General features: G+C 29.6%; 2 protein-coding genes across 2 annotated transcripts; both read right to left on the bottom strand.

Annotated features, from left to right (window-relative positions):
• Positions 1–2,770: 2,770 nt before the first annotated feature.
• Positions 2,771–4,722, bottom strand: LOC124946221 (uncharacterized protein DDB_G0284459). Its single transcript, XM_047486789.1, has 5 exons — positions 4,690–4,722; positions 4,230–4,596; positions 3,635–4,124; positions 3,473–3,554; positions 2,771–3,028 (listed from the first exon to the last, which is right to left on the bottom strand). Exons 1-5 carry the CDS (start codon positions 4,720–4,722, stop codon positions 2,771–2,773), a joined length of 1,230 nt encoding a protein of 409 aa, XP_047342745.1.
• Positions 4,723–7,779: 3,057 nt separating this feature from the next.
• On the bottom strand, positions 7,780–17,417 carry LOC124944532 (1-phosphatidylinositol-3-phosphate 5-kinase FAB1B). The gene is made up of 12 exons (XM_047484810.1): positions 17,172–17,417; positions 16,178–16,852; positions 14,805–15,539; positions 13,992–14,145; positions 13,518–13,862; positions 12,565–13,404; positions 12,112–12,437; positions 11,707–11,830; positions 11,451–11,621; positions 9,516–10,880; positions 8,598–8,861; positions 7,780–8,434 (listed from the first exon to the last, which is right to left on the bottom strand). Exons 2-12 carry the CDS (start codon positions 16,789–16,791, stop codon positions 8,126–8,128), a joined length of 5,247 nt encoding a protein of 1,748 aa, XP_047340766.1. The 5' UTR covers positions 16,792–16,852; positions 17,172–17,417; the 3' UTR covers positions 7,780–8,125.
• Positions 17,418–27,209: the final 9,792 nt, after the last annotated feature.

Genomic DNA, 27,209 nt, shown 5'->3' with positions numbered 1-27,209 from the left:
TTATGCTTCTCCAACATGTAAAGGTATGAGGGTAATTTTTCATATGAATCCTCAACAGTTCCTTGCACCGCCACTAATGCCATTTCCCTAGTCCTCCAAGCCTTATTATAAGTCAAATTTACCCCATAAGTTGTCTGTATGTCTTCAATTATTTTCTTAGGCAAGTGATTATGGTGATGGTCCATATACTTACTCTTCACGCACTACCCAATAACCCATGCTGGTGTTTGCATTTTTTTCTCTAGCCTCGATAGAACTGAGCATGAGTGTTGTTGGTCGAATTTCCGGATCTCAAACATCTCAGATAATTTACCTTTCATGGCACGCAATCTCCACTTGCATTTCTCATCCAAACGTTTCACATACCAAAGATGTTTTCTTGACTTCTCCACCTTGAATTCAAAATGATTAGTCATCGCATATTTATATAGCATCAGTTGTAGTTCTTTTTTATTTTCAAACAAGGCACCGACTTCCAATACGGTTTCAGTAGTTAACGCCAACGCAAATGAGGGGTCTGTCGGTGATATGTCTGTCGGTGATATGTCTGTCGATGGTGTACCAAATGATGATCTTCTTGCACTACATGGTGTACCCGATGATGATCTTCTTGCACTAGTAGGTGTACCCGTTGATGCTCTTCTCGCACTATGTGGTGTAGGTATCGATGCATGCAAGTCCTGAGTAAGTGGGATGTGAGGCAAAGAGTTATCTCCGGCTTCATTACTTTCAACAAAGACCTCCGAGGGTAAAGCTTCTGGTACAATTTTCTGAGTAAATTGTGGGAGAATACTTTCTTGAGTTGGGTAGGTAAGTAGTGGTATCTTTTCTTTAGTAAATTGTGACTTCTCTACTACAGACACACACAATGGTGACACAGTTCGACCCAAAATCAAGCGTGATAAATATATGTTCAGATCCTCATCATCTTCAATAAAAACGGGTTTAGGATTTGTGATATTCGGAATATCATACTTCACTTGCAGCACTAAATCATACGTAGATTTCTGCACTTGAAGTCTTTCATGGAGTTTATCAATTAATTCAGCATAACGAGTACTTTGGGGTAAATCCAATGTTTTGATTGAAGAGGCATCAAAAAACCATATTCCATTAGCATCAACTTTCCACTCTCCATTATAGAAAACGAAAACTTCGGCTGCAAGAAAAAATGGAAACGGGATAATTAATACTGTGAAATGGAAACCCTTCGCGAAACGGGAAGTACTTAGCGAAACGGGAAGTACTTAGCGAAACGGGAAGTACTTAGCGAAATGGGAAGTACTTAGCGAAACGGGAAGTATCATCAGATGAAACCCTAAACAACACAGTGATTCGAAAATGCATAAATGAACAACAATAAACTTGAAATACATAAAATTACCAATTGTTACAGTGCTTGTGCTCGTCGTGGAGCTCATTGAGTGCCGCTGTTTAACTCCGTCGCCGGCGAGATTAGAGAGAAGGAGGAGAAAAGCGGAAGGGAAGAAAGAGAAGGGAAGAAAAGAAATGAAAAAAAGATGGCCGGATTGTATTATATAGTAAGGGTATTCTGGACTTTTCACAGCGTCTCACTTCGCGAAACGCGAAGTCCCTTCGCGTTACGCGAAAAGGGTAATTTCGTCAAAAAAAAATAAGTGGTCATCAGATCAAATTTTATTAAACATGACCACGGAGGCAAATAGGCCTATTTTTAGGGTCATTTCGTCCAATTTCCCAAATAATCTGGTTCGTGTCTGATATATTTTAAAAACAATTTATTTAAATTAATTAATTTTAAAATATTAATAAAAAATATTTTAATATTTTATTTGATAATTGAAATTTTTAATTGATAAAAAGTTAACTTGTATTATTTAAAAAGTAGTTTTATTTTCTGACAAGATCACGATGGGGCCAGCATCTTTCCAAACAGCTATTTATCTCTCTACAGTGCCATGACCTATAAAATCAGATATCTTGTTTGATCTTTGCTTACTTATTGAACAAAACTAAAAATAATTAAATTGAATAAAGAATTCAATTATTTTAAGATTAAATTAATAAAAACATCTTCATATTAAATTAGATAATAAGAAAAAAATATCAAATTACTAATTTCTTTTAGATATTTGTTTATAAATTAACGAAGCTATTTGAATCTTACTCATCTATTACTCTTAAAGAGTCGAGTTCGTTTACATTATTGAAAATTTAAACGATTTTTTTTTAGATATTTGACTTGTCAACTCGCAAACATATTTGTTTAGAGACTTGTTTATGAGCTCGTGAACATGTTTGTTTAGAGTCTCGTTCAAAATCTCGTTTAATATTTATTAAGAAATTAGTATACAATAAACAAAAAAATATGAAGAGTTCTCCTCTTAACGTGAAACTTTCCTTTAGATCGTAAACGAGTTCTTAACGAGCCGAGTTCGAGCAATTCGTGAGTCAAACTAAATAAATATATATATAAAAACTCAAGTCGAGACCGGAATATATGCTAAACAAGCCAAACTCGAGACTATTCTGCTTGGCTCGATTCAAACTCTTTTCATCCATTAAAAATACTAAAATGACATTTTAATAATTAAACCATCTAAAACTTGTAAAACAAATTATAGAACAATGTTTATCTTGAACAAAAAATCCCACAAATAAGTAGGATCAAACAAGCTTAAATGAAACAAATTTAATAAGAGAATGTATGAATATCCATCATCTTTAAATATAATATCTGAATAATTTAGAAATTATTGGGTACAAACAAATTTGAAAGAGATGCTAAGAATTAATGGTGATAGATACTACTAGTATTACTAGTAGTACAAGGGAAACAACAAGCACAAGAACCAGCATGATTATGATGATGATGATAGTTCTTGATTGAGCCATGATCATCAACCATCTTCTTTTTGTTAAGCTTTTGAATTTGTTCAGAATGTTGAACCATGGCTGATGATCTCCATTCTTCAGCTTTTCTATGAACAATTGCCATCCTTTTCATCAGTTTTTCTTCCATTTCTGATCTCATCTTTTGTATTTTTACCTGCACATTTTTGTTTTCAATAATTATGAATCCAATGTAAAAGCATACATTATACATGCATGCATCCAAAAAGAAAGAAAGAAAGAAAAAAAGATGTTTCAGACCATTCATTGTGCGGCTCGAGGAAACCAACAATAAACATGACAGTAAATTATAAGATCCTTCAATTATTTTCTTAGGCCTGCATCCTATTTTGGATCAATCCAAATACCTTTATTATTTTTCTTTCTTTTAAAAAAAAAACAAATAACCCAATTTTCAAATAATCAATTCAAGGTGGTAGGGTTATTTGGATTTACAATCAATGTCAAAATACAAGAATATGGTTACTTTAATCTTTATTGATGATTATGCAGAGCATCAAACAAGCTCAAATATGATGGGTGTTTCAAAATCTAGACATGGGTTTTATCCAATATTGATAATTGTTTATAATGTACCTACCTCAAGTTTTCTTGACCTAGCTTCAGCTTTAGCATTTTGAAGATTCACCCAAGCTTGAATCTTTGCTTCTTCTCTTTGATATCTGTTATCAACAAAACAACAATAATAATAATCAAAGTCATTGATTTCAATATGAATAATAATGTTATGGAAATGAATTACCTAAGACAAGACTTGTTCTTTTCATCTTCTTCCCAAGGAGAAGGAGTTGAAGAAAAATTAGGTCTAGTAGTTTCTGAAACACTTTTTCTAAATTCAAAATGCCTAAGACTCTTTGAAATCTCTTCTTCTTCCTCTTCCCTGGAGTTCCAAGTTGAGACAACAGAATCAAACTGTAACTTGGCCAAATGACAGTCATGTAATTGAGAGATGTCAATTGTGTGTTGTGAAGTAGTCAATAGACCAGACCGGTTTGCTGGTGTGTTGTGTCTGGCTGGAGAAGAAGGGGTTTTGATTGGTGTGTGACATCTAGAAGTGGTGGAACTTCCAAGTGGAGTCATCTCTGTTCCAATGTCTCTATGTTTGTGTTTATTATTAAGGTTAATAACCTCTGTTGATGCATCTTTCATTGGACTTTCTATTATGTTTCCGAAAAAGAATCCATCTGAACTTGTTTCTGTCTCTACTTCTTCAAGTTCACATGTGAACTTATCTGTTTATGTAGAAACCATTTGATTAGATTAGATTAGATTAATGTTACAAACAATGAATGCTTATGAGACTTTTGGATCATATATATATATATATATACATATACCTGTAACAAGCCTTGATTTCTCCGAAATGTTGTCATCTTGTTTGTTGTTGTTGTTGTTGTTGTTGTTGTGTTCTTCTTGTAATGGATTTAACAAAGCAAGATGAAGATGTGCAGGGGATTCATGACCACCATTATTATTAAGCCATTTTTCAGCATCATCCCATTTAGAAGGAAACCCTTTTCTTGAAGAGCTGAATCCAAAAATGGGTCGGCCAGGTGTTGGAGGAGCTTCAACTCTGTCTCTCATTCTCCTTCTTCTAATATGAACAGAATCCTCGGACATTGGCAATGGATTAACAACGAAATCTGAGGTTTTGAGCTTGCAGAGAGGGTCTAGAATTGAATCTGGAAATGGGTTTGGTAATTCCTAATAAAGTATACACTCATTCATTCATTCATTCATTCATTCATTCAACAGATTAAGAAAGAAAAGAAGACATTTAAAAGAATCTTACTTTACCTCATTGGAAGGAAAAAGACTATGATGATCCATTAGAGGATTAAAATCCTTGTTGAGAACAAAAAAACAGTTTTGTTTTCTTTTTGGATTTGATCTTTGTGTGTGTATAGAGACAGGGAAAGAAGAGGGTTAAGAAAGACAGTTGAACAGTGTTAATGCAGTAATAGCTGAAGGAGGAAAAGTTGCAGCTCCTTTTTAGGGAACCATATGGTCCAAACAACTTCACACTGTTTCAACAATTATAAATTAATTAATAATCACTGTTTCAGTTCTAGTGTTTTTTAATTAAATAAAATAAAAAAATGGTTAGTTAGGTTTGTACACAAGTTTGAATCGGTTCAAGAGTCAATTTCGGTTTATTGATCGGTTATGATGTTTTTGATACATAGATAGTGACCGTGTTGTCGGGTTTGATGGTTTTGTCGTCACTAAACCGGCCAACCAAACCATTGTATTGGGTTTAGTGGTTACATGAATTGTCTCGGCCATTCAATTTGGTTGATTCGGTTTGTTTTCGATCAATTTAATAAGTTTAATCGGTTTAACTTATATACCTTATTTCTATTATATGAGTATAATTTTAATCATTAAAATAGTTTACAGAGAAAACAAAATATGAAACAAGCTATTATCACAAACATCAAATCTTTGTTTTAAATTAGTTTTTGAGTGAATAAGGTATTAATTAGATTTTGAACAAACAAGAACAAGGTATTAAATAAACTGAATAAAGTAGGAGTCTTAAATTTTCAGTCAATATTTTTTTTTTTTTTTAAACACTAAAATAATCCTGATGGAACAGGACCTTGGAGCTTTTTGATGAGAGTTTGGAAAAATCTAAAAAAAAAAAAGTGATTCATTTTGAATGATTGGAGTTAACATATTAAAATATTTATTTTATATTTAAAAATTATATATATATATATATATATATTATTTAATAAATGAGTAAGTATTATCCCAACAAAATATAATTTGTTTGTTTATTTATTATAAAAATTCAATCATAACCAAATATTATATCTTAATTTTTTTCATTAATGAAATCACTCCTTTTATTAAGTAACATATTAAAATACCTTCTATTTTTTAAAATCAATTATTTTTATCATTAAATATTAATACATTTTAAATATATTTATTAAAAATATCACTCTTCTCAAAATCAATACCACTCAAAATTATTATAATAATATGAATTTATTTTAGTAAACACATCCCAATCAGGCCATAATTTGATCTTATCCATGTTTCTTTTATATAACTTAATATTAAACCAGTTCAAAATCATTAAATAGTTGTTAGTTTAGTGTTAGTTCAATATTAACCGTGATAGGAATTTTTCTTATTTTGGTTGATACTATCTAATTAATTTTACTTTTATCAATTGAATTAACTTATTAAGTATATTTTTTTCAAAACATTAACTTAAAAATATATTTTGTATTTTATATTTATACAATTGAGGTTAATAAGTTTATCTTACTCAAAATTTATTTTAAAAAATTATGATTTTGATGATTTTTTGGGAGATTATCTTAGCCATCTCAAAATAATATGATATCCCAACCATACTTACTTAAATAAGTTTAACGATGAAACCATGTAAAACAAAATTTAAAAAAATTGAAATGATTAAAAGTATATAAACATTCAAACATAACAATATAAATTAACATATATATATATATATATATATATTTTGTGCTAGGATAGGAAGAAAGGGACAAGAAAGGAAAGTACAAAAAAAAGAGAGAAACATTGGGAGATGCGATACTGTTGTTTGGTTGTTCAGCTGTGTGTGTACGCATGTGAGTATAGAGTGTGTGTGTGTGTTGGACCAAATTGGACCTTTTCTTGAAAAGAAGACTAAGAAAAGTTTGAATATAAATCCCATTGGGACAAGCTTTTGATCTTATTAATAGCTTTTGATACTATCAAGATCCATTGCTCACAATCTTTTGTTTGAGTTCTTAGAAATGTTTTCAATCTTATACAACTTTTGTACTTCTGTTGATTTTTGTGAGTCAGAATCGTTTCTTTTTCTTTCTTATAGTGTGGTTAGTTCGATTCTACTAGTATCGTTAGTGACACTTGTATAAGAAGAAAAACTCAACAAAATGAGGAGTGTGATACTTTATTTTTGTGTATAAGTGACACTTTATAAGTGAGGATACATGCGTTTCCGTGGGTTTGGGGCAACAGATTAAATATGTATTCCGCAAACACATTTAACTATGCTGCCTGATAGACTCGAACACAGGAATTTATGGTTAGTATTCAACTTTTATTGCCGTTAAATTAGGAGAAGAGATTTTTATATGTTTTTAGTGAAGTAGTTAAAGTAGAAAAAGTTTTTTTTGACTATAGATAAGTTTAATAATATTTTTTCAGAGATGATCATGTGATATTTGGAGAGAACGAAATTATAGTTTTGAATTTGAAATTTGAAAAATTATTGTGATATATTTTGCAAAATCCTAAACTATGGTATTTTAACTATAGCTCACATGCAACTTGCATAGAAAGGAATGTGACTTGAACTTTGATTAAGACTCATGGGCCCCCACTTGATGATTATGTATGATTCATTAACATTTGTATTAATCTCTTTTACTTTTTCTTTATAATATGTCCCTAAACTCAAATCAATCAAGGCCCTGTGCTTTGTCTTTAACTGTTAACATTTAACCTTATTCCCCACTGATTAATTAATAAGCTTTACTTTTGATAGGATAAATAATGTTTTACTGTTCACTTTAATAGTAAAATTCTTTAACCAAAATAGTAAAACTCATAAAAAAAAAAAAAGTTTAATACAAGTAAGTTATTCAAATAAAACACAAAAAGAAACTTTAAAATAAAATAAAAACAAAAACTAATTATCACATGTTCAATTTTCACTCAAAACACCTTAGATATATGCTCATTTTACTGTAATATTTTATTTTATTTTTGATAATTTCCGATTATAAAAATAAAAACACACATTCACACAATTTCTACTTCATCACACAAAAATCTGAAAATTCCAAAATATAAACTAAAACACTTGTACAAGCAACTAATAATAATATATTATGATATAAATAAAACAAAATAAAAGAATAAAAATACCATATTTTTAAAATTACAAGAAGGTCCATTAAAGTACAAAAACTTGGGGACTTTCCATTCCAACAGCTTTCCTTAACACTTTTCTATCTACAAACAATATATATATATAGTATAGTATAAAGATTATAGAATCCCACATATAATTGCAAAATAAAAAGAGAAAAAAAAAAAAAACCACCAATAACAAATGTATGAAAAAGAAAAGTGACCACCAAATGTACAAGCACCTAAAAATAAAAATATACAGAGTCTTACCCGAGCCAAAAGCCCATTAAATTTCGACCAAGCTCTCGAGAAAGATCTCAATTTTATTTTAATCTCAAGTCACGTTATCTTCGGAAAGATCAAGATGCGACTTGCTCGGAATGATTGTAGGAGGGGACCATTGATCGGGGACCATTAGGAAATACGTTGTCATGGCTTTCCTAAACCGTTTCTTATATTGTTTGGGTGAAATTACGGTTGGAGGTTCATTCTTTGGACCGCCTAGAATTCCGGAGGCTTTCACCCATGTTTCGAGGTGTTTGTCCCATGTGTATTGTCTCATGAAATCGATTATACCCACAACCAGCTCGTGATTCGCTTCATCCACCCCGACCAATAACGAATAGTCCATCACGTCAATTGACTGGAACATCACACAGTAAAACAATCATGTAAATAATAGAAACAATGTAATCAATAGTAATGAAATTTATGATTGATATTTTATTACCTTTTTGCAAAAGAAATGTATTAGATATTAGAATTTTAAAAGCATTGAGAAAATGTTTGTAAAATTGAGGACTTACAGCAAGAAACGAAGTGTCGTTCCACACGGCCCTTTCCAGCAACCGCTTAGCCTTGTGAGCAACAAATATTGGAGAAGTTGGCATTGATTCAAGCAAGTTCTGATCAAGTAGGACTTTGTCACTTCCATTAACATCTGCATTGTATCTTGATCGAGATGATCCTTTCAGATCATAAAGCCGCGACAATGTTCTTCCGAACAGAAGATTCTCCATAATCAGGACATCCATTTTCGTTTCCTTACCTCCCACATGCTTTGAGGTAACCTTTTAATCAACAAAACAGACTGTCTTAGAAGAGGAAGACTGATCTAGAAAATTCGACATTTGTTATGTCTACACAACCATCTAGAAAATAATCTTGATCATATACAAATTAATTTTATAGTTGAATGATCCAAATTATAGAGTAATTTTTTTGAAAAAAAAAAACTTATACCAAACTAAAAAAAGTACTTTTAATTATAATTGTGGCGATTTTCAATGGATCGTGATTGGGACAAAATACAACTTTCCAAATAGTGTTATTGTGATGATCATGGTAGCTCCAAGAAGAATTGTTGTATTTACATGATTTTCTTTCTTCCTATATATGATCCTAAGGACAATAGGATGACTTGGACAAAACGCAAATACCTAGATTAGATTATGATCAGGGAAAATCTACATTTATTATGTTTTCCAAACATTAATATGATCAAGAAAATAATCTTTACTGCAAACTCAACATGAAAAACCAGAGTAAAATCCCCTAAACTTGGTTGAAGGTCCCTAAAATATAAATTTGTGAACAACATGCTGAAAGAATAAATTTGTTGTTAGACAATAAAAAATCAAGTTTCTAAGGCTAAACTCCACCGGGCCTAGTCATGCTATGTCATTATCACCTTATCTTAAAAGAACTACAAATGGAGGTAATACCTGATAAATACCAAGAATCTTTGCCAGGCATGTTGGGCTTCCCGTAAGAATCGATTCAGATAGATATTTAAAATACTCAGGAGCAAACTTTACAAAAGACTCTAGCTCAGTCTTTGTAACCTGTTTAATGATGAAACGGTCATCCAAAGTTTTTGCAAAAAACACGTTGCTTTTACCACCCTGAGCTCCCCACTTCTTGCATCGATTAAGAGACCTTATATAGTCCATCTCAGAAGAACAGCATATCTTCCTCAACGCTTCAAACCTCTTTGCATAATAACAAGTCACAGAATATCTCACCTTTCCACGTGGACTATCGTCCGAAAACGAAATCCTAGGATGCAAAGCTTTCGTGTACGACAGTGGGTCCAAAGATAGTGAACTTCGAGACGAAGACAAAGACAAAAAGCTGTCTTCCACAGATCCAAGACTTCTGTGTAACTCCATCGAAGTCTCATCAAACGAATTGAGTAATGGTAAATTTGCAGAACTGGCCGACAGCAATGGAGCGGCGGTTTCACATTCAACTAACAGTTGAAGAAGGTAATCTGGAGATACGAGTGCATATGATATAATACTAGTTGGCTCGTCGTCGTAAATAGGAATGACAGTCTCGTTGATACCAACAGGAAGAAGCAATCTAGCCCCTCCTTGTAGTCCCGCCTCATGAAATGAAGATACATACAGAGGATTATACTCGCCAATTGTGTCGAGCTTCTGAGTGCTTCCCAATAAATTCTTATTTAACGATCTATAGAAACTCAAGAACGGCATTCCCAGCCAACTTACAGAATCTTCGAGATTATCAAAGGCTTTGGCAGCCAACATCTTAGACAAACTCTCATCTCCATTATCTAACTTCTCGCCAGTTATTAACTCACTTGAAGAATCCATGGAAGTTTCACCTGTCCAAGCAGCATCAAGAGTGTCTGACAAGTTTTGCATTGGGAACTGTCCCTCAGAAAGGCTCCTGTGGACTATCGCATTGGTTTCTGGAAGTTCAAATCCCGGAGATTGGCAATTAGTTTGGTTATCCTTTCCTTGCTCTAAGAATATGCTAGCATCAATCACTTGATCAGGATTCACACGAAGCTTTAAATCCACAGGTAGTGACTCACCACTACTTTGAAGTTTCTCAGATTTAATAGGGCTGCTATTTGCAACATTCTCTACTTGCTCTGAACACGATCTACTCAAACCACCATGAAGGTTGTTGTTATTGTCTAAACTAGCCACATGGATTAAGCGGTTATCCCACATATACGACTGGAACAATAACTGCCTCCGTAATCGGTTAATCTCCAAAATATCCACAACAGGTTGACCTTTTTGTACCTCCTTATTCAGGACTTTCTGGAGTGAGTCCTAAATCAACCAATCCATCGGAATTAAAGCCCTGAACTCATTACTAAACAACATACTACAACGACACATACGTTTTGCCTGAACTTGCATCAAATGTTCATTTTGCTTGCTCAGTTTTTATCATTCTCAATTCTCTTACTAAACATTTGAAAATTGCTCTAAACGATCATTGCCGTCAGTTTTCTTTTAACAAAGTTAATTATACGAAATTTTAACAAACAACTCCTTATTTGTTTTATATCGGATCCGACCCACGGTTACATAAGCAAGCTAGTATAATTCACAAAGGATTAAGAGAGAAAGTGGAGAAGGCCAAAAGAAAAGATTAAGTTTACTCTTGGAGAAGGCCAGAGAAGGAAAGGGGTTTGTAAGTGAGTCGATCTGATTCAAAACAAATAAGTTAACGATAATGTTGAAAGAAAATAGCAGGACTCGTTTAGAGCCAGGCGAAAATTGAGCAAGCAAAATGAACTTCTTTCCAAATAAAATGATTAGTCTATATTTATTTTTGAAAGAGACTTTTTCATTAGAATAAAAGGAAACACATATTTTTGAATCAAAAGACCTCACCTCAAATTCAGCCTTTTCCTTCTGCAACAAGACTTCAAGATCTGCAAGCTGACGTTTTGATTCAGCCAATTTCATGCCACCGCTAAATGCTCCTGAGGAAGATTTCTTCTCTGCCATCTGCCGAAGAGCATTGAGTACTTCTGCAAACAGAAGCTCAGCTTGGTTGACAACCTGTTCATACTAGATAAAATGAGACTCAAAGATATCATGATTAAACTTGTATTGAGTGAAACCAAAAGAATTTCAGCCATGGCACCTCATCCATTTCCTTGTCTATCCAATCTTGCTTCTCATAGTTGAAATCAAGCTTAGAAGGCGGAAGGCACACAGAAAGGACATCAGTTGGCGCATAACGAAAGCAAGCAACCGTGTTACCGAATCTGCACAAACAATGTAAGTATTTTCTATGGTGAAAGTTGCAAGGATCCAATCAAAAACTCTTTTGTTAGACCATCCCGGGTAGAACTTTTTACCCCTTCCTCTCAGGCTCTCAGCTAACTATTTGTTTTAGGTTCTTATTGATACTTTTGGACTTAAAAGGTTTAGAAAAGCTGTAGGTAAACTGTAAATTTAGTGGATAATAACATTATTGAATTAATAGAGATGTGAGGAACAATTGCAAGCATGAAGTGCAAATATGAAATACAAGAAATTGAGGTACCCATAGAATCGAAGACAATCGCGGTGTAATGAGTGACCACAACTTGCCACTCTGCTTGCAGCTGCGTGATTCGAAAAACTGAGCTCCAGAAACTTCCCAAAAGACAAACCCCAGGCTGCATCAGACATCACAATTCTTTTGGTTGCAGGTGGAAAACCACTTGCCCTAGGACACCGCAGGCACCTATGCCACATCCAGATCTTTCCTTCCTTTTCACCTGGTAAGTTGTCTTTCAAGTTCCTCACAGATATTGTAAGTGTGCCTTGTCTATGAGTATAACAATGAACGTGTGCATCCGATGGCATGTCACATGTTTGACATCGACTCTGAAAAATATTTGTGGCATTATAAATCTAAATGTGGTCACATGATATATCATAAAATAACTGTTCCCTTTTCTCAATCTTTTTTTGGGGGGGAGATGTGGGGTTTGTGGGTGAGGAAGATACTAACCTGATTAAACAAATGATCTCGCAAGAAGCGTCCCAATGGTTTGTCGGAGTTTCCATAATATTTAATTCGTAAGAGATGCGATTTTACGCACACAGATCTCTTCAAAACACAGCGAGATGATGAGGAAACCAGTATACTTTGATGATCAGAAGGTGATGGAGGAAACGCTTCGCTTGAGGATTCCTCGTGAATGATCGCACCTTGTGGTACTGCATTCACCTCGAAACCAGTAGTGCTATTTAAGTTCTCACCACTTGGACCCACTGCTTGAGAAGAGAGAAATCTATTACCAATATACTGATCACCTTCATTCCCAGTGGGAGAATTTGCTTCCGAGTATACTCTCCAATTAACTGCATTTCCCTCCTCAGACACAATAGTTGGTGATTGAAGAACGTGAAAAGAATTGAGCGTTACTTGCCCTGAGATGGAAACGGGAGGAAAACTATTTGCGGAATTGATGGAATTTGAAGGAAAATTTATGTTCACTGAGGCAGGACCCCCAGGAAAACCAAGTTGTGAAACACTGTGGGCTGGAGTGTTGGGAGTTGTCGGGACACTGCTGAACCTCTGCAGCTCAGAGCCACGTAGAGATCCTTGAGTTTTTCCATCCAACGATACAACAAAGCCTGATACTGTTGATATGGACCTCCCAATGTTGGGTGGATTATCTGGAAGTGCTACTGTTATTGGTGAGTTCAAGGGTAGTTCTGGCAGGGAGGCTCCTTCATCCGCAAGGAAAGATGTTTCCAGAGCCAAGTGATAAGCTGCAAACACTCCATACTGCACTACATGTTTGATTTTCTTCAGGACATCCCCATTGGCACCTCTAAGCAATATCTGAAAAAAATAGTCATAATAGGCCAACCAGAATTATAATGTGAAATGAGAGTTGCTAATTGTTACAAACTAGCAATACCACTCAAATCTACTTATCTTCAATTTAGACTTACCGTACATCCCAGTGGTTTTGGGCACCCTTCAAAATACATCAACGTCTTTACCAACTTCTTACCACTCTGTCCAGCAGAGCCATGCTCTTCAAGAAATCTCTCCACGTGAAACTTATCACAGTATCCCAACTTCTGAGGTGAAAGATGATCAACCGAGGGTATAATTTGACTGCCAGTACAGCGAGAAATGCGTTCTAAAAGAGGCCTTTTGATATTAAGCACAAGTGATATATCATTTGCAAGAAGGTACTCTTGAGCATGTCTAGAGACTGATTTCTCCACCAAAAGGATATCAGGATTTTGAGAATCAATCTTCGCAACAGCCATCTTCAGATGATCCATTTCCTAGTTAACCATGTATAACACATCAGCGAAACATATGAAGGATATTAAACATGGAACCATCACAAAGTTGAGGGTTGGAGAGCTCCAAACAAGAAACGTTATATAAAAAAAAAGGCTACTCGTGGAGACCTGCTGCAACAAAGTATCAAAACATGACAACTGAGTAGAAACCCGCTGATACTCAAGTGCCCCTCCAAGAATAATGATCCTTGGTTTTTCTATTATTGATGTCATCCGTCTGTGAGCCACATTCTTCTTACAAACAACTCCTTTAACCACAACACTGAAAGAAGAGTAGGTACAATAATTAAAAGAATGAAGTAGACCTAAGACCTTTAAGAGAAATGAGGAAACGAAGGGGCATGAAAGTCTACATACAGTTCCTTGTCAAGAGAGGCAGTTTTCCAAATAACAGGTCAAACACTTCCTAAATGTATACTACTCCCTCTGTCCCAGAATAAGTATATTGTTCTTCTAAAAAGCTCCCACATATTTTGTTAAGTTGTATCCAAAGTAAGGTGCATATATGATATATAAAGTGAAATGAGCCTTTAGTGTATGAGACTCCCCTTTTACTTTTAAATCCTAAACATACTCTTCACTATCGAGAGACTGCATATAAAAAGTTGTAGATCTTATGCGTATAAAGACTGGATGTAGAAATAAAGACATAAGGCAAAAATCCACAACTGTAAACTCACTGATTTGGAAAAACAATTAACAAAAGATTGCATTGCACAAATTGAACCTAGGGAACAAAACTATTGATTCTAAAAGATGCATATATATCTTATGGGATGAGGAAAAAAGTGTGATGTTTAATACAAAATACAGATCAGTCAGATGGAGGAATTGTTATTGTCAATTAGCATGTAAATGTCAAATGATAAATAAGAAATAAATATCATCCAACAAAGAGTTCAATTCCTTTATAATTCTTACCTGTCATAAGGATGCCCTGAAGCTATGCATTTTATCTTCACATACCCTCCTGGGTCCATTCCCCCTCCAGTACTTGTATCTGGCTTTAACATTGATGCAGCTTCCCAAGATAAAGATGTGATTATCTCCAACCAGCTGTCTTGATCACAATCCTGGCCCAACAATATATTCTCAACATGCAATAGCTGAGATACTAGAGCCTTAAAGTGCCCATCAACCACGTTCTTCATGACCTTCTTGTGCTCCTCATTTGATTTGTCCCTATTTCGTAACTCTCCACTGCCAAAACTCCCAGTACTACGTAATTGCCCCCATTCACCGATAGTATCACCATCATCGTCGTCATCATCAAACAAAGGAACTTCCCTTAGTTTCCTATCACCTTCTTCATCTTCTGGATCAGGAGGAAGCCAAAGAGTTCCATTATTCTCAAAATCCACTGGTTCAGCATCCACATCTGCTCCAGCATATAAAGAAGATGGTTCGCATTCATCAACCACATGTTCTTCCTCTTTAATGAGCTGCTGTATTCCTTGAGCATCCTCAAAACCATTATGTGAATTGCTAATATTTTGGGTGTCAATAGCCTCCTCAGAAGGATGAACCTTAGAGGATCCATAGTCATGATCTGTCTCATCAAATTCCACTGCACTGTAATAACCATTAGTCTGAGAAAAATCCCCTGAATTGGAATTTAACGGATATACACCAAATTCTTCATCATCATCATAACTCCTGCAATGAGAGAGAAATACTAGTTAATTTTATGTGACTCCAATTGTACTAAACTCAACCAATAGTTGTGTTTTACAATGAGAAACTCCAAACAAATGCTACTTTGTTTGTTTCTGTTACGACCTTAGCATAAACAAAGTCTAAAAAAATACTTGAACTTGAATGCACATATGACAAATCACCACAAAAACCAGTTTCTAATCGGTTCTCATCCAGGTTCAATAATAGACAATTGCAGTTTCAAAGCCTAAAAGATAAATCATCAAAGTGTTATAACTGAAATTTGTTTAAATAAGAAGCTAAAAAGCACAAGTACAATCATGACTTTAGATAAGAACCTAAGGTACACAAAGACAACTGTGGACTTGGCTAAAAACACTAAGCATCATTAACCGCATATGGTCAAAATTCATTGATGGACATTTTGGATCCTGTGAATGTAATTTATATGTCTGCATATTTCCCAACAAGAAATGAAGCAATGAATTTCCATTGTTCAACCATTCTGAACATCAATATGGCTTAAGGAATCACATCCCAAATGCATATGTCAAAAACACTAATAGAATGACAGTTATCATACATGAGTAAAAATACATTATCATTAGAAGTCTGTGCAAGACAAATGGTAAAGATACCTGGTATTGAAGTATCTAAATTGGTGTGGAGATGGATTCCCCACATCAATAACATGCCCATCAGCTTTATCAGAAGCTGCCAAACTCTCGCCATCTAAATCCATCTCTGTTGGTGACAGTTGGTGCAAGATGGGAATGTGAGGGTGATTATGTCGATAAGATCCAAAAGACTGTGGAAATGATGAAAAAGTATTGCAACTGCTGGTAATAGTGCTATTGGATTTTGTGCTAACAAAGCTCGCTGCAGATGGAGAATTACTAAGGGCCACGCTCGCTTCCTCCGCCCTTTCGTCAACAGCAGTTAGCCCTTGCTCCCATTGCTTGAAACAAAAAGTACAAACCCTAATCTTATCGCAATCTTCTCTTGAAAAGGCTTGCTCACTAGTTATTACAGGAACCCAATTTGAAGTACAATTTGCACAAAAGATCCGTCCACAATGTCGACAATGATGTCTTCTGTTGAACAACGTGAACTGCGAATCGCACTCGTAGCAAACCAAGCAACTCTGATCTGGCATCCAAAAGTCCCTAGACACATTAGCCGGTTCAGATCTCCAACTAATCCAAGACTTCAATACACCAAAAAGATCAGACGACTTGTCTGGAGCATCCATGTAGATTTATTCCTCTTTTCCATGACATCATGAAACACTCATTCGTATACCATCATAGTACCTAAATAATCTCAGAATTGTTCTCAATTGTTCAGAATTCAAATGAATAAAACAATAAATTCAATCTCGGAACCGCACTAGGCATGTATACTGAGAGTGAATATCGGAACAGCAGCAGCAAAATCAGACTATAAACTAATCGAAACGATTGAAATTGAATTGAAATCATTCATTCTTATATATATGTAGATTTAAAACAACTAAACAAATCAATCAATCAATCAATCAACTGTATCTGAATCAGGAAGACGAATACGAACATATAATAGACAAAAACAATAAAATTAAAGTAGAAATGAAGTTCGAACAGGATCAATTACCGTAAAACCCTAGTGTAGGCGGAAGTTCATCAGGAGTAGATGGATTTGAACAGAAAAACATGCATAATCAAGCTTATCGGTCCGTTTCAGTGAATCAAGAACATGAACTGAATGAAGTTATGGATCAAATGAATCAATAGATGTATGTAATTCGTTCAATCACGGAAGTAAAGAAGAGTAGACAGGGATCCATGGAAGCTAACCACACAGGAAGATGATGATCAAAATCGGGAAACAGCGACCTTACAATATGTATTTTCTTTTTTCTTTTTCTTATATATATATAATGTTTTTTATTTTAATTTAATATGTTTTATTATTTTATTATTTATTATTTTATTGTTTTCCGCATGCAGATCATTACTATTCACTATAGTCAAACAGTCCAACCCAAAACTTATTCCAACCCAAAATACTATTTTTAATCTTAATTTATGTTATTTATTTATTTTCTTACTTTTTAATTTATACTTTTTTTACTATTTAATTAAAAAAATTACTGAAATGTATTGCTCAACTAAACTATCATGATACCTTTCTATACAAAAATATGTACTAACAAAATTATTGATATCATTTTTCTTAAATATAAATTATAGAACGGTTGAATTTAAGAATATTTAAGAGCTTGTTTGATATTTTTTTTTAGATTTTTAATAAAAAAAATATAATTTTTAAAGTTTATTGATTATTCTAACTTCTAAATAGATGAGATGAAAAATATACTATACAAATCAAAATGAGTGAGAAAATAATAAAGTAAAAAAATATAAAATATTGAATTTAGTCAAAATCTTAAATAAAAAATTTAAAATGAAACCAGCTGTTAAAGGAGAATTGACAGGTAATAAATGTACAGTTTTAAATATTTCTAACACAAAAGTATTTGGAAAATTTTCATATATTTTATTTTTATTATTTAATATATTAAAATAAAAATATTAGGTTTCCCAATAAATATTTTAAAGTTATTTTTTTTAGTAAAGATAAAAATATTATGTAAATTGTAGAATATTAATGTTATTAGTAAGTTAATAAAATAATTGTGTTAATAATCAAACAATGGGGGCATCAGTGAAGTTTGAATTTATTTTTAGTTTCTTTTCTTTATTTTAGTTTATGTACTGGGATTTAAATGTTTAAAAAAATATTAGTGTTAATGATAAAATAATGTAGTTTATGCATGTGAATTACATATGTTTAATGAAATAAAGATAAAACTGAAATAATTATTATCATATTACAGTTTGGTTTGGTTTGATTCTCATTTATAAAATATAGTGAAAATTATGACTATGCTAAATTTACATTTAAACAAAAATTGGATAGACAATAATAATTAAATCAAAACACTAAAATTTGAAAATTATATGTCATGAATTAAATTATTGTAGTATATTTATTCTATTAAATCTAAAAATAAGGTTAAAAATAAAAAATATTGATTAATTACACACAAAAAAATATTAATGTAGTTTGACATGTGAGTTTATGATTAAAATAATAGTTATAAAATAAAAAATTCAAATATAAAAAGTAAATAAATTTATCTAATATTTTCTAACATAGCAATAAAATCTTCAACTGAGTTAATCAAACACCATGTATTAACTTCAATTAAGGTTATTATAATCTTACTATAAATTAATATAGTAAATATGCTATAATAATTCGTGTTTACGACGATTGTATATTGCTTTTCACGACAATTTATCCAAACATCGTAACCTTCATTATTAGTACACTAATAATGTTAGACATATGTTATTGAATTTTGGTGAAATTCCATATGTTCATTTTGATTAAGTTGTAATAAAATATCCTCTACACTTTATCATTATTTTATGATTATGTATATAAAAGTCTTTGCCTCTCATCTATGTCATGTTTGAATTTTATTTAATATTGGTATAATTGATTAATTTAATATTTATTGACAATTTTAGGTAGTCATGTAAAAACAATATCTTATCCAAATAAAACTGCAAACTTAGTCCAACTTAAAGGAGAAACACCTTATATAGTCTCACATGCATAATTTTTTTTTTTTTTTTTAAGTTAGTAGTTTCATTTCTTCAATTTAAGACTTATTTTTTAAATATAAATATATATATATATGGAGACTTAAAAGAAGACAATAAAATATTATTGATCTAATCACCCAATATTGCTCAAATAAGAGGCTTAGATCATAAAATTAAACAAATTTTGTTAAGTTAATTAATTGAATTGAAATTAAATAATAAAAAAAACATTTAATTCTTTAAATTAAGTAATTATTATTAACCGGAATCAATATCAATATCATAAAAGAATGTTAATCAGACTATTGTAATGTATAAAAAAAATAATAGTTAATTTTGAAGAAGAGTTACTATATTATAAATATCTAATCAGGACTTAATATGATATTATTTAAGTTTGTTTTATTTGGGAAAGAAAATGAAAGATGTAATTAATTGATAATAAAAATAATTAAATAAATGTGTATAATAAAATTAGACGTAACATCATTAATCATATGGCTTAATTTCCAGACTGTATCCAGCGAAGAGAGAGAAACCTCATAATATTAATTAATTGCATTTACTTTTTAGATTTTTTTATTTGACCATATTTGACAAATTTGTATACATTTTCAACTAAATAAAATACTAATCAAATTTATGCATGTATTATTTTTAGAGAACTTGTTTTATTTTGGTTATTGGGGAGTTTTAAGTCGGTTTTTATTATAAATATTGATTGGTATTGGTGGAACTATTATAATATTTTTTAAATAAAATATAATTATGTTAATTTTTTATTAATAAATTGAATAATTTGATAATTAATGAATATATATTGAGATAATTAAATTTTAAATAAAATCTCAAAAAAAAAAAGCTTACTCAATTCATCCGTTGGAATTGATTTGTTCCTAACTATTTAATACAAGAATTTAATAGAACATAACTTAATATATTAAACTTGAATATTTTTTTATAAAATTGAATCAATTCAATATGCAATAATAATTAATTAATATTCAAAATTATTTTAGTTCAAAATATATTAATTTTGTGATGAATTAATAAATATTTTACAAATATAAACAATTATATAGTACTTATTCCACACATGTAACATTTATCTTATCTTTATGCTAGGACACAAGAGGGGTCTATTTGAGAGGTTCTGAGATCGAGTTTGTCAGACAAAAATGTTGCGCCTGGTTAAATAGTTAAGTGTGTTTACAGGCAATATGTTTAAACATTGTGGCCATATTTTAATTTTTTCAAAAAAACATATAATATTTGTTTATTTAAGGTTTTAAGTAATATATATCACTTAATTACAAATTATCAAAATTGGTTTATATGAGTCTAAAAGTCTGAAAGAAATGACTTTTAGATTATAAATATGATTCTTAGTCCATCCAATGTTTATTAATTTAGTTTGTTACATATGATTTTATATATATAATTTTGAGGAAGTGTTTGAGGTTGAGTATGCAATTTGGGATTTTTAAGCATTGTTTAAGAAAGAGTAAGAAAGAAGACATGTTAGATATATTTATTTTATTTTGGTTTGATTTGAATGATTATTTGGAATTTAGTTATGTATTAGAATTTGTTTATATGATTTTTAGTATTTTTATAATTTATGAATATTTTTTAACTTTAAATTTATTTATTTTTTTATATTTAAATCATATTTTATAATAAATAATTATTTTATTTAAATAATTAATATTAAAGTAGTATACTCTAATCTTTTCAGAAAAACAAATATTATTATTAGTTACATAGTAGTTAGTTTGATTTTATTTTTATATTTTTTAAATTATATATTTTTTATTCTTTTCAGTTACATATTATTTATTTTTTAATTTTTGTGAAGTTAATCTTAAATATTTATTTTTTTATTTGCTTAAGTCCACCTTAATAATTACATTTAAGAATTTACTTTCAATGAAAACATATATAAGAAAGTGTTCTTATAAAGATTAATTATTTTTGTATTAGTTAATTATTATTTTATTCATTTATATTTAATAGTAAATGTCTTGCTATAATATATTTGGTGATCAATTATTTGGTTGGACAATTTTTTATATTTTTTTTCCTGTTATAAATTAAATTTAAAATATTTTTATTATATTTAATTGTATAAAATTTTAATTAAAACTTTATTCTATTAAATTTATTTTGGTTTCATAATATATATTTTTTTAATATTTCATTATATATAAAAATAATTATATTTTTTTTTTTAAATATTTCATTATATATAAGAATGATTATATTTTTAGGAGTGGGTCTAGATTATGGTTAAGAATATATATATATATATATATATATATATATATATATATATTATATATTAGAGTAGGAAAGGAATATATGACTCCTAAATTATTATTTTTCATTTTATTCATTATTTTTTTTTATAAATTTAAAAAAAATATGAAACCTACATTCATCCCCTCCTCAAATCTATAATTTTCTCTTTTTGTAATTTTGGATCCGTCCAATATGAATAAAAAACAAACATTTGTTATGGGATTAATGCAGTTATTCAAAACTCTATATTTGATTAAAATATTTAATTATTATATATTTATTCAATTAAAAAAAATAGTAAATGCAAATACACTATCTTCCTTGCATCTTTTTACTAATCCCATAGTTCATTTGAGTAAGTTGATATAATTATTTTTATTTTAATTACTTGATTCAAAATTAGTTCACTAATATTCCATATATGAATTTGTTTATCAAAAAATGAGAAACTAGCCATATATTACTTTGATACACTCAATTTGATACATATTAAGTCTTTCTAATATGGAGTCGTTTATAAAAGTTTGATAAAATATAAACTGAAATAATGTTGTCAAATAAATATTTATTCAAGTAACAAATCAATTTTATATTAGATTAGATCAATAATCTTTCTGTTTTCATTAAAAATTGTTAGTTGTTACCTGTCTAGATTATTATATTTACATATTTAAATGATGTAAATATCTTTTAATATCAATCTAACTACTTTTGAAAAGAAAATAATGCATAAATTTTAGAAATTAATTGGGCCTAAATGAGGCAGACAAGGCCTGGATTTTATTTTTGTTAATCCAATTCAAATGGGTTATTTGATTTGTTCTATAATTTCTTTGTCCTTATTGATAAAGTAGAAAAACCTAATTGTATATTGATTTTATCTTTATCAGGAGCTTACAATAGAGATAATTTATGTTGAATGATTATTTTACAAACATTTCTTATCTTATATTATCATTGTGAAATAATATATATATATATATATATATATATATATATATATATATATATATATATATATATATATATATAGCCAATAACAATATAAGATCAAAAATTGGTTGGCATGTTCTCAATAATTTTATTTTTGTAAGTTTTTCAAATTTTCAAAACTACCTTTATTTTGAACTCTAATTATTTTCAATCACACCCTATAATTTAAAAATTAATATTTAATATTATTTCATAATTAACCTCAACTTAAAATCTAGTTTGTGAATTAAATCTAAACTCTTTTTTAACCAATTAAATAATTTGGTAGGTCAAAGCCCAAACGATTATTGTTGATTTCTAATAAGTTAGATATTTGTCAATTTATGTAAAATTCTGTTGAGTTCAAATATTTTAATTGTTACTCATATTTTTACAAGTAGGCTTATTGTTGTTTGTAATATTTTTTTTTTTATAATTTATTGATATTTTCTAAAAGAAAAAAAAAAATATATAACTCTTTCTAAAATAAATGAAACATCTCTCAAAAAGAGTGTGCCACAAAGTAGATACATTCTTTTTAGAATCCCAAGATTGATGAATGTTTGTATCCTCTTTCATAAGGTTTCTAAATAATAATAATAATATGCTTAAAGGGTTATAAAGCTAAAAAAAATAAAGTTATAAATTTTGAATTCAAAAATAACCCCCACCAAAGTCAATTTTTTTTTACATTTATGTATAATAATGACATTGAATAATTTAGATTGAATCTTAGCCTTAGGTTAACCCCACATTATTAGATAGTACTAATATAATTTAAAGTTTCTCAATTATTTTAGAATTTTATTCTTTTCACTTTTTCTTTCTTCTTCCTTTCTTCTTCCCTACTTGTCTTTGCCATTATGGCACTTCTCGATCACTTGTCCCATTTTCACCAAAAACCAATTAAGACCTTGTTTGGAATTCATTCCAAACACAATTATGATTTGGTTTCTTTATTTCATTAATTAATTAATTATAAAATAGCATTTTATCTTGGTGACAGAAAGAAAGAAAGTAAGTGGTCAAACAAGAATAATCAAATATTTAAATAATTTATATGCACTCTTTTGTTATGATTACAATTTTTTAGATTAAATAATTCATTTTTTAATTTACTTGTATAAGTAGTAATGGCTAGAAGTTAGATATACCTTACTTTATATAAAGGTAATGATGAATTTTCATGAATGATTTTTCAGTGTTCATTTTAAATATAAAATAATTGATTTAATTAATTGTTATTTAGAGATTAAATATATTTGTATTAAAATTAAATATATTTAGTTTGGTTGCACCTCATCCTCGTATAATATAGACAGTTTTTTGGTCGTATAAAGTTAGCCTGACTTCCTACATTTAATTTCTTAAAAATCATTATTCTCATTTGATTTCCTTTGATGAGTTACATCGTTTTTGACTTAATTATTTTTATTTTTATTCAGTATTAACAATTTTTTGTGTAGGGTTTAGGGTTTAGTATGATGCTTGATAATATGATACGCGTACCCATTTTAAATTAAAATGTTCTTATTAATAATTGAACATGAAATCTTTTAATACTTAGATATTATTGCGAGTTTAATTCACTATTAACTTATAATGATTTAAGTTTTGAGGAAGTTGTTTTTACAGGAAATACTTAATCCATAATTTATAATAAATATTTTTGTGTAAAATAGAGTTATTAATAAATAATAGATTATTTAAGGATGAATAACTTTGAAATAATTCAGTTAATATTTAGTAAAATTTAAACAGTGTACTCTTAATTATCTTTTCTAGAAATTTGATATGTATAATTAATTATGAAAATAATTTTCTACACTTCTGATTCTCTTAAAATATATATATAGCTAATAATGATAATCAATAAAGGCTCATGTTAAATGTTTTTCTTTATTTATTTAGTCTCAACTCTCAATAAAAAAAAAACTACACAAATTGATATTATTTTCAAATAAATCAATCATTTTCTTAACATCATCATATAAATTATCAATTAATTTTAAAATTATTATTGTTAAATATAAATAATTTGATGTAAAAAGGGTTTAAATATATATATTATTTTGAAATGTTTTTGTGTAGCTTTCAGGCGAATTTTGGAACGATGAGGTGTTACCGACACATCAGAATAGTGGTCGGGTCCACGTGTTCATCATTTGTTTTTTTCTTTGACTACTGCCACGTAAGACTTTCACGGATCTATATTAACATTATTTTAAATAGTTAATTTATAATGACCGTAAGTAGTTTAAGAAAAATGAGAAAAAAAATAATAAAAATAAAACTTATACTTGATATTTTATTGAACTAGTAAATTATAGAAAAAATTGATTAATCTTTCAGCTAAATCTAAAAACATTTTAATAATACTTTTATAATACACTGGAATTTTTTATATTCCCTTTTATTTTTCATAATAAATAATGACATCTCCTTCTAAAAATGACAGGTATAATATGATTATGATGATTAAAAGTTTAAGTTTTTTTTACCATTTAGCCATTAAGAAATTATCGGAATGATTACCTAAAATTTAAATTTATCTTATCAGTTTTTTCGATCCAAACATTTCAGTTATTATTCAAGAATTCGCACAAGTGAATCCCAATAAAATTAAGTGAATTGTTGATTTTAACTCGATGTAATAAATACGACTTGTTATAATATGTACCAATGTCATTTCTTAGAAAAATTAACATTTTATTAAATTCCCAAAATTTAATATTCAAATATTATTTGTATTTAGTTTTTATAATATTATAAATATATTTTAATTAATAATTTAAATGATAAGATTGAAAAAATAATATATATTATTCTGAAATGTTGAAGTATTTAAAAATAATATAAGAAATCCTTTATTATATGAATTGAATAAAGGCAACCAAAAGCTGAATATTCTTAGAATAAATAAATAATAAAGATAAGAAAGAAAAGGACAAAAATGAACATGTGATTGTGAGGCTCACAAAATAGAAAGAACTGACTACTTTGCTTGCTTGCTGGCTTGAAGTGAGGTTTAGACTGATTTTGTTTGCGGTTCAGATTTCAAAAGCAATTATTATGGTAGTTATTTTGATTACAGCTAATCCAAACAAATTTAAATTTATGAACACTTCGAATTAAAATTCGGGAGATCTCTTTTTCTCGCGACAAAAAATGTGAAATCTCTCGCTTTCAAACACGGTGTCAATGTCACATATTTAATTCTCGCATCAAGTATCAAGTTTAGGCATAAGAGTTTGAGAGTTTAAGGTATAAAATTGATTAATTACTTGGTTAAAATATTTTAATTATTAGAAAAAGGCAAAAATAAAATAAAAAACAAATACAGTGAAATTGTGAATGAGTTTTTAACCCAACCCTTTTTGTGTTTTTTTTTTTAAAAATTTATATTCTTCCATTTATCTATTATCAAATCCATCAACCAAAAACAACCCTATTGAGTTTGACCCGAGTTGTTCTTAGGAGAACAAATGTTAAATGTCATATATTTAGTTATCAGTTCAAACTTATTGAGATTCATGGTTTATAAAAAAATTAAATGTGACACATCCAATTTTCATTTATAATTTAAAACAACTTAAGTTAATTGATATTCTAAATGTAATTGTGGTTTTATGCTAATTAGCATGTAGCCCGTGCAACTGCATTTGTACGAGTAATTATATAAAAATCGGAAGAAAAAAAATACGGTAAGAATGTGATAGCATTTTTAATTTACTCTCACATATATATTCAAATTAACCTTAATTCTCGACCCGACAATATATATATATATATATATATATATATATATATTTATATTAGTTAAAAAATAGAACTTATATTCGGCAATCTGAACATTTTGAAAATTAAACATCATTGTATATTATAGATTATTTAGTTAAAAAGTTGAACTTATATTGTTAAAATGTCTCGCGTTTATTAAATTTGGTGTTAAATTTAAAATATAAAGTCTTATTAGTCTAGTTGGTTAAAAAATTATACTTGTTTTTGTTATGTTGCAAATTCGAAGCATACCTGTAGCATTTTTAATTTTGTTTTTAACCGTTTTAAGTTTATGGGCGAGTCAATCCGATCCAAATATTTATTTACTCTCACATATATATATCCAAATTAACCACAACTCTCAACCCGACAATCTAGACACTTTGAAAATTAAGCACCATTATATATAAATAATTTTTTAAAAAAAAAAAATAATTGAGGTGATTTTTCATGTAAATTTAATTTTATTTCAAATTTTTCATTAAAAAAATAAAAGCTTTAACTCATTATCAAACCCTTTTTTCCATTTTATTATTTGAGAATTTTAAAATGAATTTATTAAAAAACACACTAATTATAATTTAGAATTATAGGTGTCTTCTCTAATATGAATTATAATCCATGGATTCCAATTGAGTTCTTAGAGAAAAACTTATTAGTTTTTTTAGGACGCTAAATGAGTAAGGAAAGCTAAAACTCACTCGATTAAATATTTGTTAGTTTGATTCGAGCTTGAATGAGTTTATAAATTTGAGTTCGAGTTCGACTCGATTATTTACATAAAAGTTTGGCTCGACTGAGAAAAAGTTCAATAAACCATTGCAAATATTATATTCTCAAATTTCATAAAAGTCCAGCAAATCATTAACATTAACATCTTGACTCATTGTTCCCCATTTCCACATTCTCTCTCGTCAGTAACAATCTTTAATTCACCTCTTTTACAACTAGACCCACTTTC

The sequence above is a fragment of the Impatiens glandulifera genome, chromosome 7 (genome assembly GCF_907164915.1).
Source record: "Impatiens glandulifera chromosome 7, dImpGla2.1, whole genome shotgun sequence".
NCBI lineage: Eukaryota > Viridiplantae > Streptophyta > Magnoliopsida > Ericales > Balsaminaceae > Impatiens > Impatiens glandulifera.
The sequence above is the reverse complement of the archived record's forward strand: the minus strand, read 5'-3'. Positions and strand labels throughout refer to the sequence as shown.